This window comes from Anas platyrhynchos, chromosome 11 (genome assembly GCF_047663525.1).
Source record: "Anas platyrhynchos isolate ZD024472 breed Pekin duck chromosome 11, IASCAAS_PekinDuck_T2T, whole genome shotgun sequence".
NCBI classification, from domain to species: domain Eukaryota; kingdom Metazoa; phylum Chordata; class Aves; order Anseriformes; family Anatidae; genus Anas; species Anas platyrhynchos.
Window position 1 is genome coordinate 21,020,363 of NC_092597.1, and position 18,838 is coordinate 21,039,200.

At 39.5% G+C, this 18,838-nt stretch overlaps 1 protein-coding gene across 1 annotated transcript in view; it reads right to left on the minus strand.

The window, feature by feature from the left end:
- Window positions 1-18,838, minus strand: part of LOC101796143 (protein FAM169B) — a 39,955-nt gene that overhangs the window by 10,935 nt on the left and 10,182 nt on the right. The window contains exons 2-5 of the mRNA XM_027466224.3: window positions 15,500-15,633; window positions 12,603-12,702; window positions 5,488-5,573; window positions 3,715-3,889 (exon numbers count right to left, since the gene is read on the minus strand). Coding sequence (XP_027322025.1) covers window positions 3,715-3,889; window positions 5,488-5,573; window positions 12,603-12,702; window positions 15,500-15,633 — 495 coding nt within the window. The remainder of the gene's footprint in view (window positions 1-3,714; window positions 3,890-5,487; window positions 5,574-12,602; window positions 12,703-15,499; window positions 15,634-18,838) is intronic.

An 18,838-nucleotide genomic window follows, 5' to 3' on the forward strand; every position in this document is an offset into this window, starting at 1 on the left:
GGAATGGCCAGTGAATGACCCCACACGAAGCAGCACTTACACACACCTCCATTTTCCACTGCAGAAGCAGTTACCTCAACCCTCTACACATTCTGAGGCTCTGGGGAATGCAAAAAGCAGAGACTGGGTCAGGGGTGTTTTGTTGTCTACTTTCTATCAGCTTGGAGTTTTTGTGGTCAGGTGTTCCCAAACAGCGATCTGTGGAGCATCTCTAAAGAATGAATGTGAAGTCAACAATACATTTACTCCTGGTTCAATTGCATGTTTTACAGCCTTCTCAGAGAGCCCAATTTTGTTAAGGCTGGTTTGATTCATGTCAGAGAGAATACAATCTTTCTTTAAGCTTTTAGCACAAAGGTTTGACAAAAGGCACATAGTGAGCTTGGGAAGGGACAAGCTTTGGCAATCTAACTCCTTTGCTTTTTGTACAGAAAAAAAAAAGCTGTACAAAACAGCTTGGTCCATGACTGGGCAGCCCGTATGTGTTATACGAACAGTAATATGTAAGAATATAAGAAAAGATGAAGTCTTTTATGTGTGTGCCACAAAGGGTTTTTGTTATGTTTTATTCTTAAATCAACTAAAACACTCCTGGCTCACAGCATCCTCCAACTTCCTCACTGATTTATTTGCATTATGAATCTTCTACATTCTCCTGACTGTTGGATGTTGGATGTGAAGGTTGTAAAAATCCATTTTCAGTAATTACTAACCTTCAATAAATAAAAATAAAAAGCAACCAACTTTCAGAGAATTACCTGGTCTCATTGTGCAAAAAACACTGTCAATAACCATGGTCATTAATCCTACCCCACTACACAAAACACATTCTTTTTCAGGTTTTCACACAAATGTAGAGGATGTCAGGATAAAAACCTGAAAGGAATACTTAAAAGAAATATAAAACAGATCTCAAAACTGAAGCGTCTATATGAAGGCTCTCTGCAAATTATATCAGGTGTTGCAGGTTGTCCTCTGCAAAGTAAGAGACAGGGACAGGAAACTAATTTCCTGTTGTACCTTTAAGTAGCTACATTCAGTGAGGTCTAACTCTTCAGCTGTCTAATATGGAAGCCGCTGACATAGATAAAATTGGAGACATTTATCTTGGCACGTGACAAAGTGTCTTATCAGCCTCATTAGTGGCTTAGTACGTCTCATCAATCTTTAGTTTACCCAGTGGTAAATGCTGCATGCCTGTCATTGGACAGGAATAGGCACATACCGGAGAGGTTAGGGTGATGATCTGTGTAGTCATGAATAAATTTTGTTTTAATAAAGGTGTCTAATGCTCGTGAAAAGTGATAGCCTTGAAGAATGAGTCTTCTGTTTATCTACACAACAGGTGCAGGATGACCAGCATCAACAGTTGCCAAATTGTCTCAAGACACTGACTTAAAATAAAGTTACTGCGTCTCTGAGCAAGGCAAGAGCTCAAAACCATCTGTCCCTCTTCAGCTAGACTACAAAAAGAGATCCAGTTCAGGATGTTCATAATATGGATGGATGTGTGGAAAGGGACCAAAATTACCAAGTTCACTTCGTACAGGCCACCTAGGAGCTGGCAAATGAAAGTGACTGCACAATATTGCCAAGCTGGTTACCTACAATCACTGATGTCCACTGAAAACTTTAGTTTGCATAAAGGCATACTAAATTCATAGCAAAGATAGAACAGACTCTCTCCTCCTTAGTCACCATTTCTATGATTCACACAGATTATTCATGTTTCAAGTAGCTATGCTCCACAGATCTGTTCTGGCTTATTTGGCTCCACTGAAGAATGCTTTTTTGAAGAATAATATAGATATTGGGAAATCCACAGATGGGAAATGCAGTTGAATATAACATCAGCATGAGAGTCTCAATTACCTACTGAAGAAAATAAAATTATACCAAATATCCAGGTAGCTACACGGCACGAAAATAATGTGAATCAGAACCACATGGTGGGCACAGAGGAAGACCATTTCTTTCTAGGACCAGAAACTATAACAGGGGTCCAGCAAAATGTAATGTCTAGTACTTAAAGCTGCCCCTACTAGATGTTCTGATCAGGACACTAAGAGGATAAAGAATGTACGTTAAGATTAAAAACAAAGTTTAAAAAAAAATCTAAACTTTGTGAAGTATGACTGCTGAGAGCAGATATTTAGTTTAGCCTGTTTGGGGCCTAATAAATCCCTAGCTCTTCTATAAAACACAGAGAACAGAATCAGCCAGAGCATGGATGATGTGAAACTGAAATCACAGAACTTCAGAAAGCAGAAATATTTTTATACACACAGCAAATAGCAAAAAGGGGCAAAAACAATCAGTTTCAAGCTTCCCGAAAATGCTTTGGCAAAAGACTGCAGTATTTTGTGACACCGGCCAAAAACTTACAAATATAGCAGCCAGAGGAAAAAAAGCACTGGCAACAAAAGACAGATGCTGACAAAGCTGGACTCAGAGAACTTGTATGTTATGTGGACCTGGTTTGAAACCAAACTGTGACTCTCAATTTACTCAGAAACAGTTTCAACTTGACTAATACTCCACCCATAACAGACTACTGTGCAAATTTATTTTACTGAAGCATGAATCATTACAGACCATACAAGTGTTTCTTTCCAAAGCCTTTGCTCAGAAATACTTAGGGACTTAAAGGAAAATGCACAATGGCAGTTGAAGTGTTTGCCAGTTATGAAGCAACTCAGCATATTCACAAATATATACAAGGTTCCCTAATCACAGGCTGAGACACGATTCATCATCGATAGTGCAGTAGCACCGTACCAGAACAGTTGGTGTACAAGCTACACCTCAGCATGAAGAAGCACTTCGCACATCTTGAGGCAGCCGAAGAGCAGAACATCTTATTGCTGCTGCCCTTTGAGGCGCTGTCAGGGAAGGTAACTTCAGATTGTCCTCTGGAATCTCAAGCAGTCAACATCTGCACAGCTCTCAACCTGTTTCTTACTCTCCTCCTTTTGACAGATGACTGCTGACTCGAACAACACATTCACATCCAAAGATACCAACTTCTCTACATTTAAGCCAATAGTACCAAGATGAATCCTAAAAACAAACAGGCAAACAACTCTTGAACAAAGGTACATACTCAGCTGCACACCTGGATTTATTTTAATGAAGCCTTTTCCACACTAGTTAGCAATACACTTAATTACATTACCAATAAATCATCCTTCAAACTGGAAGTACCGTAACTGGATAAAGCAGTCCAGGACCAATCTACTGTATACATATTCTTCTCTACACTATCCAACCACTGCTCCATTCACATCCAACGATATTCTCCTTGCCATTAGCCACTTCTGATACACTGTTTTTCCACAATGAACTGTACTTGTTTTTTCAGATATCGTTCTTTCCAAGATGCAGTTCTCCTTTCTGTGAGTAGGTCTTGCATTCTTTGTTCTTAGATGTACGACCTTCTACTTGGCTGCATTAAAGCATATTTTATTTGAATACGACAGTACCTCAGATCACTCACTGAAACTGAGAATAGAGTTTGGAGCTATCATGTCTAAATGAAAGTAATATGGATGGCTTCCAAATTCTGGAAAGGCTTGTTCCCCAGACTCATTCTGAGAGAGATTTGATATAAAAATGTAAATGAGAGCCAGGATTATTTATACCAAAAGATAAACAGAAGTATTACATTTCTAGCTTTCAGGAGCCAATGGGAACATGTCTCTACAATGACCTTACCTTTCATCTTGACCGAGTAAAAGGCAACGGCCTCGCCATTTCTCCAGAGTATCTTGGCACACTCAGTGGCAGAGTGAGGTAGAAAGAATGCATCATTAGCTGAACTCCCTTCCAGCATTCCAAAAATAATGTAGTTCAGAACAAAGAGGACAATCCTTTCTCTAAACGTCTGGACCTTAGAGAACAAACAAAAACAAAGCAAAGAAAAATGAAGAAGAGAATAGTATTTTGCCTTTCATGAAGATCCTCAAAATTGAAGACTGGGAATAAAGGTCAGGAAACATGTACACTTAATTTGGGAAAAATAACTCATGAATTGGTTCAGATAGAATAATAAATATAATTTTCCCAGCGTTCCACCCTCCATCCAGAGGGCATAGAATAATTTACAAACAATTTATAAAGTTTGACATATCTCCTCTGTTGTCACACACAGGAATTATAAAGCACTAGGAAAAGAAGTCTATTGCTTGTAGTCAGAATGAACTAGTCCCAGACTTGGAAACAAGATGAAGGAAGTCTATTCCTACACAACGGAGAAATACAGACAGGATTCACTGTGCTATCCTGATCACCTCTTCACCATTACATGTCTTGCCACAGCATCAAAGAACTTTAGTGGGCCACGACCTTACTGAGCTAGACACTATACAAAACAGCATAAATACACAGCCTGTTCCTTATAATCTAGGCATAATAACAGAAACAATTAGCTTTTATGACATGATTCTTATTAGACAACCAACGAGACAGGCAGATGGAGGAATACAAAGGACAGCATATTGGTCATCAAGGCAAAAAGTGGTGCCAACAACATTTACAGGAACGTTTGAAAAGAAAATGAGAGCTTCCACAAACAAGGACAATTTAACAATGAGCATAAAGGGGCGAGATTTCTGTTTTAAGATATTTTTTTCCCCATTTTCAGATATTTTTTCACTCTCTTGATACAGCAGATGCTCAAAAACCTGAATGGTTGCGGTTTTAACCCAAGTTCTATTTTACAAGGACTTGTATCACAAAATCCGTCCAGTTCAGTTACCCACAAAAAAGCTAGTTAATTCAGTGAATAATTAAACTCTATGTATGGCAGACTATTAGGGGAAGATGACAAAGGAATCATTAAGGACAAAAACCGGGCATAGAGAGTTGTCTACGAAATAGAACTGACTTAACAGACTCATGGCAACACAAGGCTCACATACAGCAGGCAAATGACTTCTTAGTTGAAAACAGAATATGGGATATTCAAATCTCTCAAATTATGAAAAAATAGTTGTATCATACAAAGATCATTTTTTTGGAAGAATTACATATATAAAAAACTATTAAATAACTTGCTTTATAAAATGAATTCAATATAAGCGTTATCCAAGGCAAAACAGTTTCACAAATAGTTTTATAAGACTGTTCCAAAGGGCACTAATACCTCCCATCAGACAGTCAGTCGACCAACTCTAATGTGAAGAGTTATTACTAATGCAATATTCCAGTTTATTTCATTATTCCTTTAATTGGCAGTGAGGGTAAACTAAAACCAAACATGAATAATACTGCAGATGAATCATAAAACTGCATGCAGAAAATTGTTTAGAGAGGGTCAATGTGTATGTCACTCTGTACTGGAAGACTTTTGAAGTACCGGGTGAGCCACATACCCCGGATCCCACAGCTTATACAGCATGAGCTACAAGAGACCAGAGACAATTACTGACGATTATTCTAACTAGGAAGTTCCAGGGCAAAGTCAAATGTTTAAAATAGCATCCTTACCGAAATTAATCCATCTCTAGAAGGATCAGCTGTCTTTACAACATCTTCAAGAGGCCACCAACACTGGTTCAAATAAAGTGCCAAAACTACAAAAAGACAGATGGGAACACATTAACTGCAAACAAATACGAATCTGGTTCTGAACCTTTCTACAAGCAGCCCCAGATCTACTTCTTCCTCCAGCTGACTCCAGTTTGATCTTGTGTGAGACAACAGAACAACAGTAATATTTCAATTTCACCTCCATGTCCCTTGATACCCAATTTTCAGTTCTGCACAAGGCATCAAGTAAAGGTATTTCTTAGGAATTAATGTGACTTTGGGAATAACAACCTCTATGCCATATGAATAAAGTACTCTCTATAGTGTCTGTTCTTTAGCATATTGAGTGGTATTTGGACCGAAGAAAGCTACCTGACTAAAGGTTACATTCTTTAAATTTTTTTTCAGATTTTTTCCCCTGCCCACACATGTTCGTGGCCATATTGGTAGCCATGCAAGTGAAGCCCTAAAGTTTTCATATCCACTGTATCAAACACCTTTTCAGCTACCCATGTGGTTGAATTTCCACGTATCTATATCTTTAGAGTAGACTCCTAAATCTCTGTATGGACAGGTATTCACAGAAGTTCAAATACACACCTGAAGCAAACATGTATGGCCAACCTCTACGTAACTCAGGTCTGAGTGTAAGTTCTATGTAGAACTTGCAGTCTACTTCATTCTGCTCTCCCTGATTTTTCACATGTACAGAATCAAGCATTTAAAACCTACTCTTTCGTGTTTGTCTATAGAATTCATTACCTACAATTAGGTTTACAAGAGAAAGACTGAAACAGCAACAGTGACATTGAAATTGTTCCCAAGCCCTGTTTAGAAAGAAAAAAAATTACAACAGGGTCATTTCAAAGCATATAGGGTTTCGATTAGTTTTTAGAATAAAGACAGAAATTCAATCATTTCTGACCACCAACACATTGAGCAACACGTATTTCAGCAGAAAGAAACGCTATCTGTACATCAGTGACATCCACCTACAGAAACCACACCATCACATTTCCAGGGGTGTTCAAGAACATCAGTATCTCTATTGTCTTCAAATAGGGCAGCTCACACCCCAGTTTTTAGGAAAAAAAAATAGGAATTATGCTGCGCAGAACAGCGTGGAGTTCACACCTTGCAAGTCCTAAGAGAGAGCAGTCGCTGCTGGTTCTCAAAGCTATCCAAATAAGGACAAACATGAGAAAGTTAAAAACCATGTGCCAGCCAGAGACAAATTTACACATAATGAAGTGAAATGGCTTTAATAGGATTCATCAATTACCTGTTCTAGCCTCAGGTTATACAAATGTCTCTGATGTGCACAGGTTAGTTTCCCTTTTTGCTTCAGCCTTTACCAGCTCCCACTGGCTTTCAGGCTGGAGATTCTGCTTAGCTAGCTTGTATTTTAAGTAAATTATTAAAGCATGTGCCAAAAAGCATTACACTTTGTATCCTGGGTTAACAATGAAGAAAGTATTGCACGCAAGGGCAGATGCCTGTTTACAGCACCAGATCCAATTCATTAAATATTATGTGCTTACTTGCATGGCAGTTTCATATTCCTTCTGTGATGGATTCAATCTGTTCCCCCAGTCCCTTCACTCTGCTCTCAAATGCAGGCAGCCACTGCTCCATTACACATCCCTGCTACATGAAGCTACAAAGGCAGCTGAGGCGGACAAAGGAGTCAGAATGGGCCAAACGCTGACTTTAATGGGAGCTGCACAGAGGTTTGGCACACGGTCCAGACACATACAACACACATGGTAAAGGTCAGAAAAGTTTGAACAGGCTTTGATGAAAACAGGGAGATGCATTACCATGTTCTATGGAGCTACTTTTATAGAGCATTTACTGTGCTATTCAATAATTTAAATGTGTGGAGGGGGAACACTAGTTGACATAGCAACTGTCACACCGCATTACTTGAACAACCTTATCTATATGGATGCCTTTCTTAAAGGAAAAACATTTCTCCAGATTTCTCACAAACATATGTACTTCGCTTTTTGTTATCGTTTCTCAAGTCAACATCTGGTCCTCAGTTAAATCTATCCATGCTTCCTCATATTCTCATTTTCATTTTATAGTCAACTTAGAGGAACACTACTTCAAATGCAAGTTCTGCAGCAAGCACACGTTCCTTCACTTTCCTTTCCCAGCCTTATTGTCCTTTCCAAGGCATTGGGTTACATTCACCTAATCATGAGATCAAGCTATTGCCATCAGTGAGCTACACACATCACCTGCACACTGTGAATCACGATGTACATGATTAAAATCATCTTGCAGTTGCAAGACAAGGTAAAATGCCTAAGCCCAATGCATTTCACTTCACAATTAACGAAGTATAGACATGCTCAGTTGCATGGCTTGCCTGTAAGCACCAGCTTGCTAAAACCTCAGGGCTTTGATCACTTGCAATCAAACATATTCAGGGTGTTGCAAGAAGTTGAGAGCCTGTGAAGTGTACGGTTCCTTACCACTGCAGGTATTTGGAAAGGATAACTGAACAACACTGCACTGAGCTAGGCACTAAGTATAATGCAGTTGGAATTATGAAACGTCTTCTTTTGCTACACAGGCATGGACTCTTTCCCAACACAGGTCTGGATTGTATTTTTACTTTCTAGGCTCTGCTGGCCAAATATTCCCATACAATGGGAATTATTAAGTGGGCAATTATTTGAGTGAAATGTGCACATCAAGACTCTACAAAGTAAAACAGAAAAAAATAAAGCATCATCCAGTTTGATATATTTTTCCCTCAGCCTTCATCCAAGACACTGAAACCCATCCCTCAGTCACAATCCAAATTAAAGGCAAGGGTCTACATAAGAGATGGAATTTGAGTTTATTTAATAAGTATTGAATCTAAAAGTTCTGCTGAAGACATCTTTCCCTTAATTTTGGAAGTAATTCAAACCCACGGCACACTTCAGATTACAGAGGTTGCTGGTGCCAGATTTCCACCTTGGAAGGAGAATGGTGAATTATCCCAACAAGGATTTCCAGGCACCCAAGCCTAGGTCAGCTCTGATAACACAACACGCTCAGAGATACTACATTAAACTGCATCCTGCAATGCTGAAATACCCTGAAGCTGTCTGTCCAAGTTCCCTATCTTTAAACAGAGTAAGAGCATTTTTCTCTCTCCGAGTTTTATCGAAATAAATACATGAAAGCATGGGAGGCATGCAGATGCTGCAGTAATGGCAGCTATTCAAGTATCTAAGATAAATATCTTTCCTGCAACCAATTACATTTTCTTCTACAATTCAAGTTTTACGCAATGATTTGTTGCAAATGTCTTGTGATAAATGTTCCGTGGCATCTAGCAGTTATTGTAAATTATTATATACAGCATACAGGAAGTGCCACAATAGGATATGTTTATTTAGTGTTATAAAGATGTTAATCACCCATGCTATGCTCTGTAAGCCCTTACAACACAATTTACATTCTCATAAAAATATCTGCACAGATATACTAACAGAACAGAACACTCAACCCATCACAAATAAATTAAAAATGCTCCCGACCAAGACCAAGTCCTATAGAAAAGCTGCCACACTCATTTTCTCTTTGAAATATGTAGGTCATTCCAGATAGGTTATCCAGAAGTGATGCGTAACATATCTGATCCAGATGATCAGATATAAATCTCAGTGTTCAAATCAACCCCTCTTTAACCTGTGTCCAAGAATTAAATGTCATCAAACTGCGCAGCCCTCCACTGGCAAACTTATAGCTAGGCTGTTAAATTCTATGTTTTCCAGTCTAAACCATTAGAATTTCAAACAAATTATTAGATTGAAAATAATCTAATCTTTGGGACCCGTGGGAATAACTGTGGGAAATACATATATTATAGAGGATATTATTTCATAATCATTTTTATCTATGCAGTACTAATCCATTATAGATTTAAGCACAAAGGAAGCTGAAAGAGGAAATCCCATCACATATGAACATAAGACACATAAGATATACAGCTCTCTCATTAAGGTACTGTCCAGGCATGTGATTAACCCCAATTGTGAAGGTTTGGGGGGGGGGGGGGGGAAATCAGGCAGCTGCCAAGAGCAAAGCTGGGGATGTTGGGAGTAAAGCTGAAAGAATTTCTCTCCCCCACCTGGATAAAACCACAGTTCACAAGAAAACTGTAAAGTTCAAGGGAGGATAAAGAACCTTGCAACCTGCTTAATGTTTTAACTTACTGCCCATGTCCTTAACTAATGGTGACTGAATTTATAAATAGTGCTTTTTTTCTGAAGAAATTGGATTTGAAACAATTTGATCTGTTCACTGCACAGCACAAAAGGTTCTAGAGGTAAGCAAATCCAGCTGGACTTGTCATGTTAACAGAATCTGCTGCTTTAAGTCAATACTTAATCTACTGAACAGTGGGAAAAAACTATTTGGACAAAATCCCTTAAAATGGATATACCCATATGTGTAGGTATGCACACACACCCCAACCAACTTTAGAGAACTAATGAAAATGTATTAACATTCACCTAAAGAACAAAGTCAAGTCAGTCCAATTTGATGTGTGTAGGAAGGTTGGCCACGTTTATAGCTTATAGAATCCAGAAACAAAGAACTTCCAGTAATGTCCTTTAAATCATACTTTTAAAAGGAAATAGTTGAAGCCAGATGGTATAGGCCTTAAATTTCTAGACCTACTATTATCTGTAACTGTTTCTGGGACTGTGGGGGACACAAGTGTAAGTTTTGCAAGGTGGACACAGTCATCAGTCAGCCCGTTGTTTATAACACAATGAAGTGTTTATTCTGCTAGGTTTAAGCTTTTAATGTAGATAACTATCATATAATTTAGTCTCCAGCGTGGACTTGTTTGACTTGTTCCTTGTGGGAAACCTTTACTTTTCCATGGACAAGTATCTCACTAATACATGTTGTTCCCATTCCCATATTCAACTGAAAATTTGTGCTCAGTGCATCACTTTCACTTGCATTTATTTAATAATTCTCTATTTTCATGTTGCAGTTGTTATATAAACCCACTCCTCTTGTACAGCCTTAACTATCTTAATGCTGTTTTCAACTACCTTCAATAGTCAGTAAGTATGCACAGCTGCACCCCGTGCAAGTTTGGCCTCTGGTGTAGACGTTTCTCTCCTTTATCACACCAGTGCCTATCTCTCCTCAGAAAAATGTTAATGGAATAGATAAATTCATGTTAGGAAAGTACTTCGATCTCAGTAGTTTCAGAGGAACCATAAAGTCTTTTGACTACACTTTTACCTTCGAAAGGTCTCCCACCTTCAACTATGCGAATCACAGCCCATCAGTGAAGCTCCAATTGAAAGCGTATGTAAAAGGAGCTGGAAAACTTTGCAGAGTTCACCTCTAACCACAGATGATTTTAATCTGATTTTTGTTCTTATGAAGAAGTGCCCCGATTGCTTTGTTTGGACTGAGCAATGAATACTTAAGTTACACTAATAGTGCCTGTACTAGGAGAGATCATTACCCGACACTCTTTAAAACTGAACACAGAATGCTGAACTTGTTTGCCTTGCCTTTGTTGTATTATTAAAAATACTGGCTGCCAAAGCCTTTCAGGCATAAGTTATAGGTTATCCTTTCAGAAATACATATATGTGTTTTTAGTGACAGATGTCATTAGTTTGCTGCCGCATTTGGAAGCTGAAAAGTTAAGAGATTACAGAATCAGGGCTTTGTGTGGATTCCCTTATATAAGTGACACAGAGCCAACACACAGGTTCACAACTTTGTTGTAGATGTTCTAAAAACTGCATAGCCTGTCACTTTACAACAGCTCCAAAACTCTTTAACCTAGGTGGGTCACAACCTGTGCTTTTGGTACTATGCAACTTGGAGTCAACTTTCCAGTTCATGATGAGTATCAAGGGCTGATAAGTTTTCTGCATTTGCATTTTTTCAAATCCTATAGTCAAAGATGCTTGCCTAAGCGAGTAAGTAGGAAGAAGGCAGCCTGTGTCTGAAAACACTGAAACCCTGAGAGTGGTAAGAGAAAGCTTACATACAAGATTGTTCAGTTCTTAAGAACCTGTTGATACTCTAAGCAGTGATTCATGAAACAGCATGTGTTTCCTGGTGCTTCTGACTTCTACCACCTGTAACTCGGTTGTAGTGTATCCCTTATCACATGGCTGCAACAGGAAAACACCAGCACTACTAGTAGTAAGTAACACAAAGCTGGTAGAGTTTAAAGGAAATATTGGGAAAACTGCCAAATAAACTGGATTTAACTCAATTGCTCAGCCCTGTTTCACTCCAAATTTACTCCACACACATCAGTACCAAAAATAGAAGGTAATTAAATCTAGAAATGAAGACACCACAAAAGAAAAACAATATGAGTAAGAATCAGTAAGACCTGATACAATTTCAGCCTTCCAGTACTTAAAGGGGGCCTACAAGAAAGATGGGGAGACACATCAGCGAGCATAGTGATAGGACAAGAGGTAATGGTTTTATACTAAGAGGGTAGATTTAGAGTAGATATTAGAAAGAAATTCTTCACAAATAGAGAGTGGTGAGGCACTGGCACAGGTTGCCCAGAGAAGCTGTCGATGCCCCATCCCTGGAAGTGTTCAAGACCACGCTGGATGGGACCTGGGCAACCTGATCCAGTGGGAGGTGTCCCTGGCATGGCAGGGGGGTTGCAATGATCTTTAAGGTCCCTCCCAAGTCAAACCATTCTAGGATTCTTTGATATACATTTGTTCATTTCAGCATTTCAGAATTCTATCCAAACTATAACACATTAAATTTCACATCATCCTGTATTAGAAAAAAACATTCAGAAAGAATAAGGGATTTACCTGAGGTCACTTCTCAGCTACTAGCAGAGCTATGCTTAGAATCCAAAAGCTCTGACTGTCAATCACCCCTTTTAATTATTAGCCCACCAAAACAAGTCCCTGACAGGTAAACTGAATCTGCTTCATATTCAAAACAAAATCCAAAATATTTAAGTATATAAACCAGCAGACCAATTTAAAAGTAAAAAGAAAGTACAACTACTCAAATTTCAAAATATTTTGACCATTTCTAACCTGTCTCTTTATCCTGTGGATCAGTTAACAGCAACATTTTGCAAGTAGGATTATTTCGGTAGAGAGGGACAAAACACACACAGGAATCTTCAAGTTTAACCTAAAAAATAAACAAGCCCTGTAGCTGTTTGTACTGCAAAGCCGGCAAGAAGTACTTCAAGTATTAGATGCATTTACAGTATGTTTTACTAACATGCATGGTATATGCTTAGCACAACATCCTCTCAATCCTGAACTAAGCCACTAAATGATACACACCTAATATTATCAGTTAGCAATTTAAAAGAAATCAGCTAAAGTTAGTGAAGGCCTTCATACTGACTCACTACAATTAGTACCTAATGTGGCTTTGAACTCTGTTACATGCGGACAAATGGTGTTATGAAAGACCAGACACATTTGTATCAAATGAAAACAAATATAACTTGCACTTCTCTCAGCATTGTCCAGCTGAGCACTTGTGGTGTTTTGCAAACAATGAATTAAGCCTCAGGGCATAGGGAGTATCAAAGCACTAGGGCAGTGCCTGGGCAGTTTATCTGTGAGGCACAGGGAGGGGAGATAATTGGCACAAGGTGGTTATGTTGCGGGGAAAGCTCAAATCAAAATGCAGCTCTCAACCTTTCATTCTTAAACTAAACTTCTAAATGATGTGACACATAAACACCAAATTACTATGCTCAAGCAGCTCTATATGCATAGAGATGACGATTTCCATATGAATATTGCAAATGCTCCCATGGAAGTTTAGGTACAGGCAAAGAGCGTGCATAATTTAGCACAGTATGTACTGTACTTTCAAAAATCTGGTCCATTGTGTATGTGTGGGTGTGCCTCTCTCTCTAATTGCACCCATTTGTCAGTTTGCTATGAAACTCAAATCAGTCATGTGATACATTTAATATTTCTTGGTGCATGGAAGAAGTAGTATGAATATGATTACTCAAGATAACAACGTTAAGCTGAAACCAGTGTTCACTAGTTTGTCAGTGGTGGAATCCTGGGATCATCTGTGCAAACGCTGGACTCCTGGAAGTAACTGAGAACTGCCTGAAATCTGTATTCATGAGCTCTCTGAAATCTCAGCATGTTCAGGGGATTCAGCCTTTCTTTGCATGCTACAAATATAACAACAGCACGGGTATCATTATGGCAACCGGGAGCATTTCTATAATGAAAAGGCCAGTACTATTTCCAATACTGCTATGATTGTTATTTTGTTTTGTAAGGTAATGTGCACTTTCACGGGTGCTAATAACATCAGGATGAGCCAAGCATAGCTTTCTCTTTTTGAACTCTGCCAACGTGCTTCCTTCCTGACTTGCAATAATCCTTGTTATTTTTGCACTGAATGCTTGACCAAAGACCATGACATACCAAAAAGAAGTTCTGTGACCTGAGCAAGTGGGCTGACAGACACTAATTATGCATGGTTGCTTGTCCTGCCACTTGAAACCTGCTTTAATTCAGATGCACACAGACAGGGGAAGGAAAAAAAAAAAGAAAAAAAAAAGCTAGTAACTACAGCCAATTATTCAACCACAGAAATCCTCATCCTTCAGGTTGTAGGTACACAGCAGAGATTGTTAGCTCTGATGTTCTCTGGGAATGGGGGCTTAACTGTATTACATTTAATTCATTTTTAATTACAAAATATCAACATTCATTGAAATATTTATTATAGAATATAAGGGAAAAACAATACAGCATGAACATTACCATTACTTATGCCCTTGACTAGCTGTCTGACTGCAGATTAGATTAGACCTGAATTAAATGAATGCAAAGAGAAATGTGTTGCTATGAGACTCAAATCAGTCATGTGACATATTTAAGGTCTGATGACAAGCCACAGAATCAAGACAGTTCTGAATCAAAAGCCAGAAGTCCTCCTTTAACTGATCTCACTGTGTCTAATTAGTGCAGGAATATATACAGCACTGCCTGGGATGTTATCTTACCCTCCTTTCTAATGGAAGAGCAAATAAGCTCCTAAAAGTATAACCAGGCATGAAAGGCTGAGCTAAGGACAGAGAAGCCCTCAGCTGGGTTCTCTTTGAATTTTGGGGTTTGTTTGTATTTAACCCTACATGGTCCACTAGAGGGCATTAAAAGAATATTTAAAGCTAGTTACATTCCCTGCTCAAAGATGTAGCTGCCCACCTGAAATAGCATTTTTCTGGAATCTACTACATACTATTTTCCTAAACTGTGGAAAAGCCACCATATCCCAACCACTTATTTCAACTAACACACTTACTGTTTTGATGGTACAAAACCAGGTAGTCCAGTACACCTTTTATCATCTAGAAAATGCCCAGCATGGAAGGTTTCTCACATTAACTGAAGTCAGAATTTTTAACAGGCCAATTCCCTCATCCCCAGTCCCTTCTTCAGGTGCCTCGGGAATGGAATCTTTAAAGCACTAGCACCTGCAGCATTTATACCATCTGTCAGTTACAGCTGATCTGAACTGGGAGAATCCACAGTCAATACTATTAATACAATTATTAGAAAGGATGAAAATAGAAAATAGACTATACAACAATACCTGTGTAAACTGCATATTAGAGGCAGAATACAGAGCAGAGCCCTGATACAAACCTCTACCAAATTCACTTTTGATTCAGCCCTGTGAGAAGGCAGGTCAAGGTGTAAAGTTCAGCTAAGTACTTCAAACCCTCACCCACACTTGGAGGGTTTTAGGACTTGGAGTTTAAGCTTATTTCTAATTCGCAGCACACAAATTGTTTGAAATAATGCAGAATTTGCTGATTTTAAGAGATTTGTAATCTGGCCATACCAGTTTACCCCTATTCACAGACACATCATGAACACAACCAACAAGCTAGTTTGCAAGTACCCTACTTGTAGAATAAAAAATATCAGGCTATTACCTTTTCTCTTCCAGGGATAGAAAAAACATCACGAGTGGATGATGACTGCTTCAAGAGTTTTTCATAATATGCCTCAGCATCTGCTTGCAGAGCCTCTGGATCTCCCACTACTGTATCTACCAAGTAAAGGCAACCTGCAGTTAAAATAAAACACATGATATTTTTTAGTTTTAAAGTGAGCTAATAAATATGAATGTTAAAACCACAGTTTTCTCAGCAGTTGATTTTTGTAAATGGGCCCTCATCATTCCCATTGGAGCCTTTTGTAATCGTAATCTGAAACAAGAAGTCTGGTAAAATCCTATCTATTTGCTATCTACCTCTTGACATGCAATTTTACAAAGTACAACCATGACAGCATCAAATCACATTTGCCTCGTCTGAATTCAACAAGCAGAGTTTTAAATTTCTCTAGGTGTAAGTAAATCGCTTTAAAGCTGTAAGAAGAAAATTCTTCAAAGCACAGCCTGAATTTTAGTACTGTCCACAAATACAACAGGAACAGAATTCCAAAGCTTCCACAGTTTCTTGGAAGGCTGCCCCTTTATGTGCCTGTTCGTGCTCTGTAGTATATTGTTAGTTATCTCCTCCTCTCTTTTTTTTTTCTGCCATTTCAATCGGGCAATTTTACAACAATTGAGTAATGTCAAAAAATACCAAAATATTTACCCACAGAAGGGCTCCCAAAATAACAACTACAACCTTTTATGCAACATAACTTTCAATCCACGTGCCTCAATACTGTAGGATTCATGCAAGGTATTTGTTAATTGCATGCAAATAAAAATTACATACATCTGATGCCTGCTACGTAAATGCAAATTCCAGGAGAAGCCAAGCATCCTCTTTCTGATACAAGAAATCAGACTGATTGGTGGTTCATCACCAGCTGAAGAACATTAGAGGCAATGGGTTAGCAGTCAAAATAGTATTCTGCCAGTCACCTGCCACAGAAAGGAAATATTTGCAATTTAAGATCATTTCAATCAACAAGCCATGCCTGCAACTCTTATAAGGCCCAAACTGAGGACAAGATCTTCTACCTCACAGCTATAGTTTGAGTCTTAGCTCTAAATCCTCCATTTTTAATAAAGGTTTGCTTTCACATGGCAGTTCCTGTGACCCAAGTTTAATGTGAAATAACTAATCTGATACTAAGTGCAAAGTAAATGGCTGAGACAACAGTCTTCTGAGGGCCACTGTAGGAGCTATTTATATCAAGATTCAGAAACTATGGATCATGAAAGTACAATACTGAAAACTCCACCTTTCCGTGTAAAAACAGGAGCACGGGACGTGCAGTACCAGGTGAGACTTCATCCACTGCCCCACTGTTCTGTCCCAGCACTGCTCAGTAACCGATTCCTTACCAAAAAGTAAGAAACTACAACTGATAATGCACCATGACCCAGCACAGCTAAAAATACTTTAAACACTGTTTCCCTGCCCTTTGCAGGCAATCAGCTTACATCCTGATAAGGCTTGATAGCAAAGCTCTGCAGTCAGACTGCTGAACAGAAGCTGCTCCGCTGTCACAAGATGGGAGAAAGAAGCATTGCAACACCGGCAAGTTGAGTCACTTCATAAAATCCCAGCCAGTATTTAGCACTAGCAGCTGTTTTTTTCTGCAGCGACCTTCCCCACCATGCTGGGTAACACCACCAAGCAAAGAAGCCATATAAGGGAAGGAAGAAATAAGGCAGAAATTAAACATTATTATTTAAAACTTACGTAATTTACTGAAGTAAACTTCCTAGGATTTTTTTTTTTAACAAAAGAGCAACATATAAGACTTAAGTTTAGCACAAAGAAAAATATTGATCATGCTGATAAATAACATTCATGAGATGCTGCTTACGAGGCTATATCCTGCCACTGCTAGGCCAAAGCAACTTAATTCACTAGTGGCGTCCCCCAGGGCTCGGTGCTGGGGCCGGTCCTCTTTAACATCTTCATCAATGATCTGGATGAGGGCATTGAGTGCACCCTCAGTAAGTTTGCAGATGACACCAAGCTAGGTGCGTGTGTCGATCTGCTCGAGGGTAGGAAGGCGCTGCAGGAGGATCTGGATAGGCTGCACCGATGGGCTGAGGTCAACTGTATGAAGTTTAACAAGGCCAAGTGCCGGGTCCTGCACCTGGGGCGCAATAACCCCAAGAAGAGCTACAGGCTGGGAGAGGAATGGCTGGAGAGCTGCCAGGCAGAGAAGGACCTGGGAGTGATGGTGGACAGTCGGCTGAATATGAGCCAGCAGTGTGCTCAGGTGGCCAAGAAGGCCAACGGCATCCTGGCTTGTATCAGAAACACTGTGACCAGCAGGGCTAGGGAGGTGATCGTCCCCCTGTACTCGGCTCTGGTGAGGCCGCACCTCGAGTACTGTGTTCAGTTCTGGGCCCCTCGCTACAAGAAGGACATCGAGGTGCTTGAGCGGGTCCAGAGAAGGGCGACGAAGCTGGTGAGGGGCCTGGAGAGCAAGTCCTATGAGGAGCGGCTGAAGGAGCTGGGCTTGTTCAGCCTAGAGAAAAGGAGGCTCAGGGGTGACCTTATCACTCTGTATAAGTATATTAAAGGAGGCTCTAGCGAGGTGGGGGTTGGCCTGTTCTCCCATGTGCCTGGTGACAGGACGAGGGGGAATGGGCTAAAGTTGCGCCAGGGGAGTTTTAGGTTAGATGTTAGGAAGAATTTCTTTACTGAAAGGGTTGTTAGACATTGGAACAGGCTGCCCAGGGAGGTGGTTAAGTCACCATCCCTGGAAGTCTTCAAAAGACGTTTAGATGTAGAACTTAGGGATATGGTTTAGTGGGGACTGTTAGTGTTAGGTCAGAGGTTGGACTCGATGATCTTGAGGTCTCTTCCAACCTAGAGATTCTGTGATTCTGTGATTCTGTGAATAAGCACTTTAAAGCTGTCTCCTCACTGAACAAAACAACCAGCACCTTCAAATTTACACTAGCTTTCTGGTACCTAATCTACTGGTATTCTAAGGGAATGGAGATCCATTTGAACAATGAAATATTGTCACAAATTAAATGATGAGGCATTAGAGAAAACTTATGATCAACACTGCCTTAATACAGCTTTCCACAGATTAATTTTTTCTCTAAAAATTGCTTTTAGACTTTCATTTAACTTGTCTTTCCTGTGTAATATTCTGAAAATGCTAAGTATGTTAGAAGCACGTGTTCCTATAAAGGGTCATGAATTAAACAAATCTGTCCCAACTTCTATAAATAAGGGGGGATCCTTCAGGACAATATGGAGCAGGTGTCTAACTTTTGGTGCCCTGGAGTGCCCTCAAGAAGTCAGTTGTGCTAAGGCTGGGCTCTGTGAACATCCCCC